This window comes from Leucopleurus acutus (genome assembly GCF_964270905.1).
Source record: "Leucopleurus acutus genome assembly, chromosome: 5".
Taxonomy (NCBI): domain Eukaryota; kingdom Metazoa; phylum Chordata; class Mammalia; order Artiodactyla; family Delphinidae; genus Leucopleurus; species Leucopleurus acutus.
In genome coordinates, this window is record NC_139147.1 from 82,307,197 (window position 1) to 82,324,220 (window position 17,024).

The 17,024-nt window shown below is 38.2% G+C and overlaps 1 protein-coding gene and 1 pseudogene across 2 annotated transcripts in view; both read left to right on the forward strand.

Annotated features, from left to right (window-relative positions):
• EHHADH (enoyl-CoA hydratase and 3-hydroxyacyl CoA dehydrogenase) overlaps positions 1–15,368 on the forward strand; it is a 51,773-nt gene extending 36,405 nt beyond the window's left edge. The window contains exon 7 of the mRNA XM_082840540.1: positions 11,734–15,368. Within this exon, the coding sequence (XP_082696666.1) occupies positions 11,734–12,995 (1,262 nt within the window). The 3' untranslated portion in view covers positions 12,996–15,368. The remainder of the gene's footprint in view (positions 1–11,733) is intronic.
• On the forward strand, positions 7–7,644 carry LOC309962631 (serine/arginine-rich splicing factor 3-like; annotated as a pseudogene). The gene has a single exon. The product of its transcript is annotated as a serine/arginine-rich splicing factor 3-like (transcript).
• Positions 15,369–17,024: the final 1,656 nt, after the last annotated feature.

Below are 17,024 nucleotides of genomic sequence, written 5' to 3' on the forward strand. Positions count from 1 at the left end.
GTAAGGACATGGGTAATGTCACTCCCCAAATCTGCACACGTAAAGTATTACCATTTGCTTAGGACCACCAGGTGCCAGGCTGTTTGCCAAACATATCACTTGTTTTAGCTAACTTAATTTTCACTCCAGCCCATGAACTATCTTTACTTTATATGTGAGGCCTAGAAACACTAACCTTCTCAACAGTGAGCTAATGAAACCCAAGTCGTCTAATGTAGGTCTGTCTGATTCCAGACTCTGGGCATTTTTTAACTCATTTCTACCTCTTCCATGTCTCTCATCCCTGGATTTCCCAACAATGATTATTAATATGTTGCACATTTCAAAGTGTGTGCTGTCACTCCTATAGCTAGGGATTTGGAATGAAGGCTATATCTTTCTGGTCCTTGCATCCATTCGCTTCTCCTGGTTCAAAACCACTATCCTCAAATTCATCTGAACTCTGAAATAGTGGCTTCCCTACTTCTTCCCCTAGAAAATTTCTCAAACAAAATGTCTTCTTTCCTCAGAAGCTAGCTCTCTGATTGCCTTCTTCAGGCCACTTTCCTAAACTTCACTTTCTCTTAGTCTTGGCCCAAGAATGGTCTTGGGTAGATTCCAAACCTCCTGAAATAGTAAGTGAAATGTTATATGTATTAGCTTATATACAGTCTTCTGGGGGAGGAGGTCCAAAGTTTACTAAAAGCATCAACTTTCTTAACCCTCACCCAGCTCTCTAACACCAACCCAGCTTGGAGGGGAAGAGCCCTCTCTACATCTTCTTAGTCTGTGGTGGTTTCAGTCAAGTTTGGGAATAAAATAGTGTGTCTTTAACGCAAACACATTGTGTTCCTCTAGCACTGACTCTGTTCACTTGTGACTTTTTAAGGAGATGCATAAATAGTGTGACAAAGAACTATGAGTATCCCTTTTTTATACTCTTTCAGCAACACCAATATTTGTTCCCAGTTATGTACTTACCCCTTTCTTCTTCCTTGTATTCCTTCAAGCCAAGAATAATTAATGCAAAATAATAGTAAAAGTTTTAAGTTTATCAGAATTTTGTTTGTCAACCATCATTTGAGAATTTCCCTGTTTCCTTATTGTGAGCTTTTTAAAAATACTTCAGGTTTGTGTCTAGCATGGAATGTTTAAAAGTTTAAGGTTGTTTTTTTTTAAGTATACCCCACATTGTTCTGAAAAATATTTGAAAAAGCATTTAAACTGTATAGAAGACAACGTGGATAAAAATAAAGTGAGAGAGTTTGTCGTTTCCCCCTTCTTCATGTTTATCCACATCCTGCTCTGCACTCCTTCTTTGTGACACAGCCTCCCGCCGCACCCTGTGTCCTCTGGAACACGCCCACAGCCTCATCTGGTTTACTAATGGCTCCCCCTCTGTCTCCTGCCTGAAACCTGGCTTACCCTGGGCACCTGCTTCTCCTGCAGCCCTGTCAAGAGAATGCTGTTGCTTCTCCCACACTCCATGGACCTCACTGTCACTTCCCAGTTCCCCTCTCAGACCATTACCCCTTTCAGGACACTCTCCTCTGTGGTCCTGCCATCCAGTCGTATCACTTTATCCCTCCTCATTACTGTCAGTGCTCCCCTGCTTTGCCCTCATTTTAGTACCTGGCTCACAGTTATCCTCTGTGGCCCAAATCCTGCTGCCATCTGGTTGTCTTCATCCTCTGTGTGAATAATGCAGCCCTGAATAACCCAGACCTGTTGCTTCTGGGTTCCTTCACCTCCTCAGATCCAGTGACGCTCACCTCACTTCACTTCTGTGACCCATACTTATGGCTTCACCGTAGGTCTTGTCTTTACCCTGAACATTTCTCCACCTCTGAAATGTGAAATCTCACTTTTTCACCACAACCTTGTATTTTCCCACATCCCTTTCTCGGTTATTCTAACTAGTACATGTGTTACTTGATCAGCTCCTCCTATCTTTACTTTCTTCTCTATTCAGTTTTCAGTTCCAGTCATCACTTCAACTACTCTCTTACCAATGTCCTCAAATGCCACGACTCATCCTTTCATTATGCCCCCTGGCAAAACCCCAGCCCTGATGAGCCCAACTTTGCACTTCCATAAGCCTATGTTCTCAGATCAGGTCGGCACAAACTGCAAGTTCACATTCTCCCACCTCACCTGGACTCTCAGGGCTGTCAGAAGGGGAGAAGACTGCAGTTGACCAAACACTGCAGAACCAGTAGTCAAAGCATCCCTTATCCTTTATTTACTTCTCTGAGTAGAAGAGGTTCTTGACTAGATTTAATTCCATGGCAGTTAAAGGCAGTGATTTGGTACAGGAGTAGGACTCCTGGTCCCTGTCTGTGTGTGTTTAATGAGGAAAAATTAAGAAACTAAATTCAATGTAAATGCAATATATACCTATGAAAACATAATTACCAACAGTGAAAAGTTTGGTCTTTCAGCCCTTTGTTCTTGAGAACTTTGAGACCACAAGGTTGTGAAAATAGAAGTTAGTAGCTAAGAACTTTTTGAAAGAAATAGATATTGTTTTCATGTATATTTTGTTTCAGTGATTAAATGAAAAGTATCAGTTTATAGAACTGAAGAAGATCTAAAGTTATAGCTAAGACACTTCTAAAAAGCATTAGTCTGGCCCACTTTGTGGTTTGGATTATGAGCTGTTTGAAGCGCCAGCGGTCCTTCAGCAGACCTGCTCTGAGAGGTGAGCGCCGAGGAGCTCTGCTCCATCTTCACCAGGTGGCCTTCCTTCCCCGCTGTGTTCAGTTCTGAGATATCACCTGCATGACATTATACTTTACAAAGCACTTTCACATAAACTTCTCATTAGTCCTTATTGTCCCTGTGAGTTTATAATCTCTACATGGTAGGAATTTTCAGCTTGGGACCGAAAGCTAGGAGGCCAGGGTTTTGAACCCCCAACTCTACCTCCTATTTACCCAGGCCAAAGTTTAGGATACAAGCTGCTACAACAGTGAGAGTTATCCAGCCCTCTTGTTACTGAGTGAAATGCAGATGCTTAGTAAATTTGGAAACCTAAATGTTTTAAATAATTTAATATATATATTATATTAAATAATTTAATACAATTTAAAAATTAAATATATTCCAGAGAAACTAAATCAGTGATTTCTTATTATTGATAACATTCTTTATTCAAAACCAATTGCCACAGGGGATTAAGAGGCACAAATTACTATGTATAAAATAAATAAGCTACAAGGATATATTATACAGCACAGGTAATATAGCCAATATTTTATAATAACTTTAAATCCAGTATAATCTATAAAAATTTTGAATCACTATGTTGTACACCTAAAACTAAAGAATATTGTAAATCAACTAAACTTCAATTGAAAAAAAAAAAAACAATCCCAAAGCTAGTCATTGTAAAGTGTAGAAGAGTTATATATACATGTCTTTCACAAAACATCCACAGTGGGTTGGTTAGGTAACAGGTAACCTGCTGCTGTAACAAATAACAATCTCAGTGGCTTAGCACAATAAAGATCATTTTCCTCCTCACTCCACAGTAATTCTAGAACCAGGTTCTTTCCAAGTAGAGGCTCTGCCATCCTCCTGGATAATAAGGGTCAGCAAATTTTTTCTGTAAAGTTCCAGATAGTAAATGTTTTAGACTTTTGGACCCATATGGTCTCTGTTGCAACTACTCAACTCTGCTATTGAGGACAAAAACAGCCATAGAGCAATTTCGTGGACGACGGGTGTGCGAGAGCATCTGCGGGTGCCAGGCGGGAGGGGACCGGGAAGACCCAGCTGAGGGTGCGTGGATTTGAGCCTTCGCGTTTCTAACCCGAGATCTTGAAATGCATCGTGATTCCTGTCCGTTGGACTGTAAAGTTTATGTAGGTAATCTTGGAAACAATGGTAACAAGGCTGAATTGGAACAAGCTTTTGGCTATTGTGGACCACTCTGAAGTGTGTGGGTTGCTAGAAACCCTCCCGGCTTCGCTTTTGTTGAATTTGAAGATCCCGAGATGCAGCCGATGCTGTCCAAGAGCTAGATGAGAGAACACTATGTGGCCGCCGAGTAAGAGTAGAACTGTCGAATGGGGAAAAGAGAAGTTGAAATCGTGGGCCGCCTCGTTCTTGGGGTCGTCGCCCTCGAGATGATTATCGGAGGAGGAGTCCTCCACCTCACCACACATCTCCAAGACGGAGAAGCTTCTCCCGCAGCCGGAGGAGGTCCCTTTCTAGATATAGGAGAAGAGAGAGATCACTGTCCCAGGAGAGAAATCACAAGCCGTCCTGATCTTTCTCTGGGTCTCCTAGCCGATCCAGGTCAAATGAAAGGAAATAGAAGACCAGTTTGCAAGAGGAGTGGTGCACAGGAAATAACTTCATTTGACAGGAGTATGTACAGAAAATTCAAGTTTTGTTTGAGACTTCGTAAGTTTGGTGCATTTTTAAAATGTTTTAGCTGTTCACATTTGTTTGTCTCTTGGAACAGTGACACATAAAGATGTAATTCTCTATGGTTTGAAATGGATTATATGAGGCATGTAATATCAAGAATTGTTACTTTACAATGTTCCCTTATGCAAAATTGAATTTGCTTTGAATTTTTAGTCTTGCATAGACTGATAATAAACCTCTAACTCCTGTCCAGCTAAAGTGTGATGTTTAATATTATGGAAACAAAACTGGCAAAAATTGAAAAGACTTTCTGTAGCTGGGCTATGCAGCTGTAGTTAAGCAAGCAGTCTTTAAAAGCTGCTGTGAACACAAGCCAGCAGGTAAAAATAAAAGCTGCACCCTTAAACTAGATTAGAGGTTTAAAAATTCCACTAGTCTTCACCCCGGACAAGAGGTTGTCCGGTGGGTTTAGAATCTAAGAAGTTTCAAGAAAGTTAGTTTACCTTTGCTTTAGGTCATAAGTTCCTTCTGTGATTGCTGTATATGAATACATAGCTCTTTGTAATATTATTTGGAAATTTGAGACTATTCAATATACCAATGTCCTGTTAGTTTAAGGGTACATTGTAGAGCTGAACTTTGAGTTACTGTGCAAGATTTTTTTTCATGCTGTCATTTGTAATATGTTTTGTGAGAATCCTTGGGATTAAAGTTTTGGTTACAAATTGTTGTTTAACCTGAAAGCCTGTTTTTCCTTGCAAAACTAAAATCTGAGCTTGGTACCAATCAAGTCCAGGTATAACATTCCTATTGGAAGCCATACTTACATTTTCTTGTAAAGTGCTTTTGAAAATAAAATATTAACATAATTGAACCCACTAACATAGTTGAACCCACTATTACCATAGTTCTGGTCCCATAGAAGGTAGTTTGTTACACAATTCTTATTTTGTAAGAAACACAATTTGAGACTTTTGAAGTGAAGGGAATTTTTGGTTGTCTACTTAAGTGGTGATACATTTTTAGGAGTAGAAGCCAGTTCAAAGTCCACGATATTCAGTGATCAGCATTTTAAAGTATAGCCACCTGATACATTATAATCCAAAGTTGCTGGTAAAAAAACAAACAAAAAAACCCCAAAAAACTTTAGCACAAAGTAGAACTTTAAACATTCCACAAAGCTTTAAAAATTGCTTCCATTTTATATAATTTGAGGTGTTGCATGGAAATTCTAAATTGATCCATCATGTTGTGAAATTCACTATCTGGTTTAAATGTAACAATGCAGAATTGAATATGGAGGCATGCATAACCTTCTTCTTAGAAATCTAGAGGAGTTGTAATTTCAAATTTTTGTGCAATTAGATTAAATCATAATGCAACAGTCTTTTGGCTTAGTTTCCTTAAATGTACTATTTAAAGATAGTTTTGGATTATGCTGTACTGACTTTCTTTAATATAAAAGATGTCATTGTATTAATCGATAAGGATGTTTTATAAGATACAGATCCTAAACAAATTATTTCCGGTTGTCCTTCTTCACCTTTCATGCACATATCAAGGGAGGAGAGTCCTGGGTGTCACAGGGGGAGATCTGGTGTCAGTGGAGTTCAGTATGAGCCTTGTTACAGAAGACACTTTTAAGACGGCCTATTGATTTACTGGGAGCTCGGGCTTTGGGCCTTTTGTCTTTCGGCATTTCATAGCTTCTTACAACCTTTGTTAGGATCAAGCAAGGCAAGATAGCTAAGAATTCATGGAAGTAATATGGTACATCAATATTACACTGCTCTTATAAATCTACATGGGCATTTTTGGCAGTATACAACTTGCAGAGTCTTAAATTGGAAGGGTTTCTGTAAAAAGGATAGTGGATTGTAGCTATAATGTGGCTAATACAGACCTGATATAAAATTAACCTCCAGGATTTAACCTTAGGGTCCAAATTTGCAATCACTTTAACCAGAAAACCTAGCACAATTTTATGGCTTGTTAAAAATATGGAAGATAGAAATTGTTAAAACCTTACATTCTACATTTAAATTGTGGCTATTAAAAAGTTTAGTTACTTTGATTTCTGAAATTAACAAGTCCCGTTGGCCAGTTTTGTCTTGCATTCTCAGTTGAGTATGATACTGAAAGCAGTCACAGAGACTTTGACTTGTGGTTTAATGATTACAGGTGTTCACAAGAGGTCACTATTAATAATACTTGGTGATAATTTAAGGAACATATGTAAGGATTATAGTTGGTTTTTATGCTTTCAAGAATAGTTAATATTCTATGGTTCTCTGTTCATTGTGGGTTACTTCTGACCTCCATGTCTTAAGCAGAAAGGTAAATACAAAGATAAATTAGCCAGAGAAATTTTAATTTTATGAGATGTAGATACATTTTACCTACTGTTTCTATGCTTTTTTACAGTTCCTTAAAAGGTCATGTGATCAGTAGATGGCATCACCACCTTTTTAGATTCACCCATGTCTGAATGGAAAGTCCTGGTCGCTTTTTACTGTAGAGTTACGGTTTATATTCTTACAGTGTTTCTTTTTCAGGAATGGTGTTTTCCAGGCCTACTGACTCATTTTTCCATCCCTGATTATATAAGAACCACTGGTTTACTACTTTGTATTAGTGTGCTTTTATTTTCAGAATCCCCAACATGATTTAGTTGTCAGACCTGGTTGGTGGTAATATCTTCTGGTTGTATATTTCTGTACTAGACTGTTGCCTTCTGGTTTTCCTTTTTTTTTTTTTTGAGAACATGAAAGATTTTTATAATTAAAGTAGCTGAAGAAAAAACACGGCCATAGACAATACAAAAACAAATCAGTGTGATTGATTCCAGTAAAACTTTATTTATGGACACTAAAATTTGAATTTGATATAATTTTCCTGTGTCACAAAATATTCTTATTCTTTCATTTTCAGCTATTTAAAATGTAAAAATATTCTTAGCTCACCAGCAGTACACAAGCAGGCAGTGGGCTGGATGCAACCTGCAGGCCAGCATCTGCTCTAGGGTCTCCTCCAAAGCCTCAGAGTTGTTCTCTGCATCCTCTATACCCAGGTGGTAATGAAGGATTTTGTGGGTGATTTTAGGGGCCAGTCGTGATCCCACACCACCCTCTTCCCCATTCCCTTGACCAGAATTAGTTACAGGCCCTACCAGGATACCAGAGGTCTAGAAAGTACAGGCTTCTATGTGCCCAGGAAGAAAATGAAATGGTGTGGGAAATAAATAGCAACCTCTTTGCCGTCGAATAATTTTTCTACATTTTCCATCCTTCTTGCCTTTTTTTTTAAAAATAATTAATTAATTAATTTATTTATTTTTGGCTGTGTTGGGTCTTCGTTTCTGTGTGAGGGCTTTCTCTAGTTGCAGCGAGTGGGGGCCACTCTTCATCGCGGTGCGCAGGCCTCTCACTGTCGCGGCCTCTCTTGTTGCGGAGCACAAGCTCCAGACGTGCAGGCTCAGTACTTGTGGCTCACAGGCCTAGTTGCTCTGCAGCATGTGGGATCTTCCCAGACCAGGGCTCGAACCCGTGTCCCCTGCATTGGCAGGCAGATTCTCAACCACTGCTCCACCAGGGAAACCCCCTTCTTGCCTTTTTAAAAAATATTTCTCACTTTTCTTTTCCCTTCCCCAGCTGGGTGGTTCAACTTCTCCAATTTCACTGTTTTAGTTTGATCTTTCTTTAAATATTTCTTCAAATATCTTTATCTTGAAGTTTTTCTTGACTCATCCAACCAAAAATAATCTCTTTCCTTTGAATCACCAAAGAAATTTGAACTTCTCTCATCACTTACTTTACCTTTAAGGGTGGATATTTATGAACTTTTTCCTTTCCCACCACTAGATTATAAGTTCCTTGAGGGTTGGTACTACTCATATTTTTAATAACAGTTTTATTGAGGTGAAACATATGTCATAAAATTCACCCATTTAAAGAGTACAATTCAACATAAAATGCTGCAGCTGCTGAAAAAAAGTATGGCAATCCCTCCAAAAATTAAAAATAGAATTACCATATGATTCAGCAATTCCACTTCTGGGTATATCAAAAAGAATTGAAGGCAGGGACTCAAACGGGTATTTGTATAATCATGTCCATAGCAGAATTATTCACAATAGTGGACTAATGGTGGAAGAAACCCAAATGTCCATAAACAGATGAATGAATAAACAAAATGTGGTACATATATGTATTCAAAGGGCTATTATTCAGTCTTAAAAGGTGGGAAATTCTGATACATGCTACAACATGAATAAACCTGGAGGCTATTCTACTAAGAGAAATGAGCTAGTCACAAAAGGACAAATACTATTTGATTCCACTTATATGAGGCACCTAGAGTAGTCTTTGTTGAAAAAGACTAGAGTAGTCAAAATTATAAAGATAGAAGGTAGAATGATGGTTGCCAGGGGCTGGGGAGAGGGCAAAATGGGGAGTTATTGTTTAATGAGTACAGAGTTTCAGGTTTTTTTTTTTTTTTTTTTTTTGTGGTACGCGGGCCTCTCACTGTTGTGGCCTCTCCTGTTGCGGAGCACAGGCTCTGGACGCGCAGGCTCAGCGGCCACGGCTCATGGGCCCAGCCGCTCCGCGGCATGTGGGATCTTCCTGGACTGGGGCACGAACCCGTGTTCCCCGCATCAGCAGGCGGACTCTCAACCACTGCGCCACCAGGGAAGCCCAGAGTTTCAGTTTTGCAAGATGAAAAGCGTTCTGGAGATGAGATGGATGGTGGTGCTGGTTGCACAACTCTGTGAATGTACTTAATGCCCCTGAACTGTACACTTAGAAATGGTTATGATGTTAAGTTTTATGTTATATGTATTTTACTGCAATTAAAACATTTTTAAAAGACATAGTAACAATGTCACCAAAAAGAGAGTACACTTAAGTGGTTTTTAGATATTCATAAAGTTGTGTAGCCATTGCCACAAAAAATTTTAGAACATTTCCATCACTTTAAAAAGAAACCCTGTACCCATTTGCAGTTATTCCTCATTGCCCATCCTCCCAGCTCCTGGCAACTACTAATCTACTTTCTGTCTCTGTGGATGTTCCTATTCTGGACATGTCATATAAATGGAATCATATAACAAGTAAACTTTTGCATCCAACTTTAACTTAGCATAATGTTTTTTAAGGCTCATCCATGTTATAGGATGTACCATTTAGTTTTACGGCTGAGTAATATTCCACTGGAGAGACATACCACCTTTTGTTTATCCATGTTGATGACATTTGCCTTGTTTCTTCTTTTTGGCTATTTTGAATAATGCTGCTATGAACATCTATGTACAAGTTTTGTGTGGATGTATGTCTTCATTTCTCTTGGGTTATGTATATACCTACCTACCTACCTACCTAGGAATGGAGTTGCTGGATCGTATGGTAACTGCACGTTTAACATTTTGAGGAACTTCCAGCTTGTTTTCTACTGCAACAGCACCATTTTACAATTTGCCAGCAGTGAATCAGGGTATCAATTTCTCCACATCCTCACCAGAATTGTTGTTGTCTGTCTTTTTAAATTATAGCTATCCTAGTGGGTATGAAGTGGTAGCTCATTGTGGTTTTGATCTGCATTTCCATAGTGACTAATGATGTTAGGCATCTCTTCATATGCTTATTGGCCATTTGTATATCTTCTTTGGAGAAATGTTTAATTGATCCTTTGCCTAATTTTATTTTATTTTTTAAAAATTTGTATTGGAGTATAGTTGATTTACAATGTTGTGTTAGTTTCAGGTGTACAGCAAAGTGAGTGTTATACATATATCCACTCTTTTTTTAGATTCTTTTCCCATATAGACCATTATAGAGTATTGAGTAGAGCTCCCTGTGCTATACAGTAGGTCCTTATTAGTTATCTCTTTTATATATAATAGTGTGTTTATATCAATCCTAATCTTTCAATTTATCCCTCCCCCCACTTACCCCCTGGTAACCATGTTTGTTTTTAATATCTGTAACTCTATTTCTGTTTTGTAGATAAGTTCATTTGTACCCTTTTTTTAGATTCCACATGTACGTGATATCATATGATATTTGTCTTTCTCTGTCTGACTTACTTCACTCAGTATGAGAATATCTAGGTCCATTTATGTTGCTGCAGATTCCTTTGCCTAATTTTAAATTGAGCTGTCTTTTTATTGTTGAGTTTGAGTTCTTTATATATTCTGATACAAGTACCTTATCAGATATATGATTTGCAAATATTTTCTCCTATTCTATGGGGGTTTTTTCACTTTCTTTATTGTGTCCTTCAAAGCACAAAAATTTTTAATTTTGATAGTGTGCAATTTATCTATTTTTTTCTTTTATTGCTTATGCTCTTGGTGTCATTTCTAAGAAACTATTGCCTAATCCAAGGTCATGAAGATTTACTCATAAGAGTTTTACAGTTTTAGCTCTTACTTCGGCCTTTGATCCACTTTGAGTGATCCACTTTGATCTACTTTTGTATATGGTGTGAGGTAGAAGTTCAACAAAATTCTTTTGCATATGGATATCAGTTGTCCCAGCACCTTTGTTGAAAAAGACTATTCTTTCCCCCCATATTGGCACCCTTGTCAAAAATTGATTTTCCATAAATGTATGAGTTTATTTCAGGACTCTCAATTCTATCTCATTGATCTATATGTCTATCCTTATTCCAGTATCACACTGTCTTGAATAGTGTAGATTTGTCAAAAGTTTTGAAATTGGAGTTTGTTCTTTTTTTTTTCTATATTGTTTTGGTTATTCTGGATTTCTTGTATTTCTATATGACTTGTAGGATCAGCTTGTTAATTTCTGCAAAAAAAACAGTTGGATTTTTCATAGTGATTGCACTGGATCTGCAGATTGATTTGGGTAATATTGCCATCTTAACAATATTAAGTCTTCTGATCCACGACCATGGGATGTCTTTCCATTTATTTAGGTTTTATTTAATTTCTTTCAACAATGTTCTTTTGTTATTAGTGTACAAGTCTTACAATTCTTCCTTAAATTTATTCTGAAGTATTCTTTTGAATGCTATTATAAGTGGAATTGTTTTCTTAATTTCATATTCAGATTATTCATTGCTAGTATATATAAATAAAACTGATTTTTGTATATTGATCTTGTATCCTGCAACCTTGCTGAACTTGTTTATTATTTCTAATAGCATGTGTGTGTTTGTGTGTGAATCCTACTTACTGTTATACCTTCTGAATCACTTAATACAGTGCCTAGCCTTAACTAGTATTCAATCCATTTATAGTCCTTGAATTTGTATCTTTGAATGCCACGTTTCCACAGAAGCCTTCCATTCACTGAGTAATTTCTCAGTTGCCAATACCATTGAATCATTCTTTTTCTCCTTCACTCTTATCTGCAGGCTTGGGAACAATGGGCCGAGGCATTGCCATATCTTTTGCAATGGCCAAAATCCCTGTGATTGCTGTAGAATCAGACAAGAAGCAGCTAGAGACTGCAAACAAGATAATAACCTCCATCTTAGAAAAGGAAGTGTCCAAAATGCAGCAGAGTGGCCACTCTTGGTCAGGACCAAAACCCAGGTTAACTACATCTATAAAAGAGCTTAGTGGTGTAGATTTAGTTATTGAAGCAGTATTTGAGGAAAGGAACCTGAAGAAACAGGTCTTTGCTGAACTGTCAGCCGTGTGCAAGCCAGAAGCATTTCTGTGCACCAACACTTCAGCCCTGGACATTGATGAGATTGCTTCTTCCAGTGATCGTCCTCACTTGGTCATTGGCACCCACTTCTTCTCACCAGCTCACGTCATGAAGTTGTTAGAGGTTATTCCCAGCCGATACTCTTCCCCCACTACCATTGCCACTATTATGAATTTATCAAAAAAGATTAACAAAATTGGAGTAGTGGTAGGCAACTGTTTTGGATTTGTTGGGAATCGAATGTTGAAGCCTTATTATAATCAGACATATTTCTTATTGGAAGAAGGCAGTAAACCAGAGGAGATAGATCAGGTGCTGGAAGAGTTTGGTTTCAAAATGGGACCTTTTAGAGTGTCTGATCTTGCTGGATTGGATGTAGGTTGGAAATCCCGAAAAGGGCAAGGTCTTACTGGACCTACATTGCCTCCAGGAACTCCCTCCCGAAAGCGAGGCAGCTGGAGATATTGCCCAATTCCTGATATGCTCTGTGAATCGGGACGATTTGGCCAGAAGACAGGTGAGGGTTGGTACCTTTATGATAAGCCGTTGGGTAGGATTCACAAACCTAATCCCTGGCTTTCCAAATTTCTGACACAGTACAGAGAAACCTATCACATTGAACCACGTATCATTAGCCGGGATGAGATCCTCGAGCGCTGCTTATATTCACTCATCAATGAAGCATTCCGCATCTTGGGAGAAGGGATGGCGGCTACCCCAGAGCACATTGATGTGGTCTATTTACACGGGTATGGATGGCCAAGGCACAGGGGTGGGCCCATGTTCTATGCTTCCACAGTTGGGTTGCCCACAGTGGTAGAGAAGTTGCAGAAATATCACAGGCAGAATCCTGATATTCCCCAACTGGAGCCTTGTGACTATCTGAAAAAACTGGCTTCCCAGGGAAACCCTCCTCTGAAAGAGTGGCAAAGCTTGGCAGGACCCCCCAGCAGTAAATTGTGATTCAGCCTTTCAGGTTTTGCCTCACATGCTGGCATCAGGTAGTGCTCACTGAATTTCAGTGAAACTAAATCCAAAGATCCAAAGTAAGATTGCTCTGAAATGCAAAGCAAAAGAAGTAATTGGCCAGCTAAAACTCTTCTTTGGGTCTTCTGTCTGATGAAGATTCTAATGGGTCAGATCTTTAGGAATGTGCTTCCTATGCCTGGGAATCTGTCCCTATCAGATAAATTATTTCAATCTCAGTGAATAAACTTATGTTAACACCATAATCACTAAGGAAAGAGCCTCAGGAATAAGTTGAGGCTCCCAAGTTCTTTGATCATTGGAGAAATATGTCATTAATTATTCACTGATACGTGTATAAATTGATTTGAGCCCTTTCAACCTCACACACGTAGCACCGATAGGAAATCTTATGGACCCTTCATTCAACAGACACTCATCATGCACCCCTGAGCATCTTGCACAGCACTTGACAGACCTAGAGTCCAGAGGGGCATTAATCCAGCAAGGAAGCCTATGATACATTTCACTTCAGTCTCAGAGGTGGAGTGAAGATGGTTGGCAGGGTAGAGTCAGCAGTGAGGGTCTCTATGAGTGAGCTTGGAAAGCTGCCAAGGGAGAGGCAGAGGCAGTAGTCAGAGGCAGAGTATCAATGGCAGAACAGTGTTGAAGTTTAGGCAAAACACAATTGAGAGTTGGTGAGGAAACCACATACTTCAGACCAGAATAGGGAGGTCAGGGTAGCTTGGCAAGTCATGCTCAATATAACACTTCTGTCCAAGGCCCATGTGCACAGTTGTCCTTGCTGCTTGCAAGAGACTCAGTAATATTTTATGATAATTTCCTCAAGACCACTGGATGTCCACAACCTGGTCTTTATTTACTCTTCTAGTCAGACAGAAGTAATGGAAAGTAGTTAAGTTGTTGACTTAGTGTAAGAAGAGATCTCAGGGATCTAACCTCCTCTAATTCTGTGATAAAGTCATGATGCATTTCCCGGTCATGATATGCCTTTGTGATGTTGGGTATGAAATCTTAGCAAGTCTAAAATTATTGTAAAACAAATTTTGTTTAATTTTGTTATAAGAACTCTTTTTACTTTTTGCCTTGTATGGTTAAATGTTGAGGGGCTAGTCAACACAAAAACTTGTACACAAATGTTTATAGCAGAATTATTCATAATAGCCCCACATTGGAAACAACCCAAATGTCCATCAACTGATGAATGGATAAATAAAACGTAGAATAGCCGTACAATAGGTTATTATTTAGTCATAAAAAGAAATGAAGTGCTAATACATGCTACAACATGATGAACCTTGAAAATATGCTAAGTGAAAAAATAGGCAACCCTATTGAGATAGAAAGCAGATTACAGCTTGCCTAAGGCTGGAATGATTGGGGGTGGGGAATAGGGAGTGGTTGTTAATGGGTACAAGGTTTCTTTCTGGGTTGATGAAAATGTTCTGAAATTATTGTGGTGATGGTTGCATAACTCTGTAAATCTGCTAAAAACCATTGACTTGTATACCTTAAATGTGTGAACTGTATGGTATGTGAATTATATCTTAATACAGTTAATAAATAAGTAAACAAACAAACAAATGGGCTTAGGTTATTGTCCTTCAGGACGATGTAAATGAACTGTTTTTTTTTTTACAATATTTTCACCAGTGAACCCAAACAAAATTACCAAAAGTTCTGATAGAGAAATCTTGAAGGAATATAGCATAAGTTTTCCATTGTACAAAACAAACCAAAAAAACTTCTAGAGTGTGCTTTGAGTTGTAGTTCAATTTAGAATAATTTTCGAGATGTGTATTGCTGGATTTTATATAAATTGGTCCTTGAAATTAAAGACATCAATAGAAAAAAATTCCTGAAAATAGTAACTCTGTCTCCAAAGTGTCTTAGTTTCAAATTAATGTAAACTTATTTCAAATTCATACACACATCAACTTTTTCTTCTTTAGACCTTGAGTAGATTTCAATTTTGAGTTCTCTTTTTTTTTGAGTTCTTAAAACTTATTTTCATCCTACATTCTCCTTTAGATTGGGGTTTTGAAACTAGAGTGTCTATGAATAGATTTTGAGTCAATAATCCCTGAAACTTTGTGCTAACATTTGTGTATATGTATCTGAGTGCATTGCTTAGAAAACGTGCCATATCTTACATTGTATTCTCTGACATGTCTATGACCCAATAAATGTTAAGGACCAATACTTTATATATTGATATAAAATGGGAAGAAGAAGCATGAGTTCAATTATCCTTATTTTGTGTCAAAGGAGGCAAGACTGATTCAAACTGTTGGGTCCCATAAACAGCAGTGGCTAATATGAAGAAACCTTTCCAGGATATCCCATCCCATTATTGAAAATGCACTTGCTTAAAGACTTACTTTGTTGTTGTTGTTGTTAATAATTTTAAAACTATCTTTTTTTTAAAAAAACACATTCTAAATGACATGTTAAAAATATGTTCTAATGGTAATTGACTCTGACAAGAGCTACATATTAGAGGCACCCTTGAAGCTTTGCCATAATACTCCAGCTTTAAAGATGAGACTAATTATGTTCCTTAAATCAGGAAAGCCACCGTGCAGCTGTGGTTGCTATCTACTTATTCATTTCCAGCAGGAACAGGTGTGCTCGCAAGAAAGAAAGTGAGGGATCCTAAACTCCCCTTATTAATGATGTGACAGAAATGTGCATGCAAATCATATTCCACAGCACTGTAGAAACCTGAAATTTCTAGGGTCTTACACTTGTCTTTAGAATAGACACCTAGAAATTCAGAAATGTTGCAGATTCACTAGATTAGCTGAACCCTCTTGGTAGCCATTGATGAAATTAATATAAATCAAGTTCTCTGAACTATGTTTAAAAACAGCTTTCTTCAAGAACAGAATAGTTTTTGACTCTTCTTGGGACTGTCAATGCCACATGGTTATTTTGCCAGTTTACGTGTATTTCGATATTAACAGACAAGTTACACTGCTTCCCTGCAGGACAGCAACCTTACCCAACTCTGAGGGACACCATTTATACCCTGCTCCAAGGGGCTGCCGTTCACATAGAAATAATGTGAACAGTACCCTGTAGAGTTGTGCAACACCCAGTATTGTTTCCAGGGCACACCGTGTAGAGGTTTCAAGCCCCAAAACAATTTCTTCTCTTTATTGCTGTATCTCTCTAAACAAAGTTGACAAAAGTAGAGGGAAAGTCTCCATTTAGATTGGTGTCTCCAGTGGACCAAATTTTTAGAAAAGATTACATTTGACCCTTGAACAGCTCAGGTTTGAAAAATTCCATTTTTTCAATGGTAAATACTTTTGTACTACACCATTCACAGTTGATTGAATCTGCTGATATGGGGGAACCATAGATACTGAGGAACCATGTATATGGAGGGCCCACTATAAATTATAGGTGGATTTTTAGACTGGGAGAAGGGTCAATGCCCCTAACCCCAGCCTTGTTCAAGGTTCAACTGTACGTCTTGTCTGTTCTTCTTAGTATTTTTTTTTCTAGCACCCTGAGAAAGAGGAACGTGAGAGAGATGAACAGGGCTTTTAATTCTTGTCAAAAGAATTCCAGGGTATTTTAATTGTAATATTTATTTGTTCTCTTTCACCAAACCTAAAATAGCCTAGCTGAGTGATACCTGAAAGCATCTGATAAAATGACAGGCACAGAGCTGATGCAATCGACCTTGTGTCCATCTTTCCACCTTCTCTAAGAGAGCACAGAAGCAGTTGCTAATTCTGGACATAATATGAGATCCTTAGGATGGGATACAGCAAAACCTTCTCCAACCAAATCATAAGTGCACTTGGATTCCTGAAGACCGCCAAGGCCTAAAGAATCGCTGATTTGTAAGTTTTGACAGAGACTGTTGGCTGTCTCCCAAAGTTTCTCTTCTCTAGCAATAAACTTCTCAATTTTTAGCTGAGTATTTGGTTGTTCAGAATAAATAGTATTATTGTCAGCTTCTCTTGCATCCAGTTGTGAACATGTGACTGA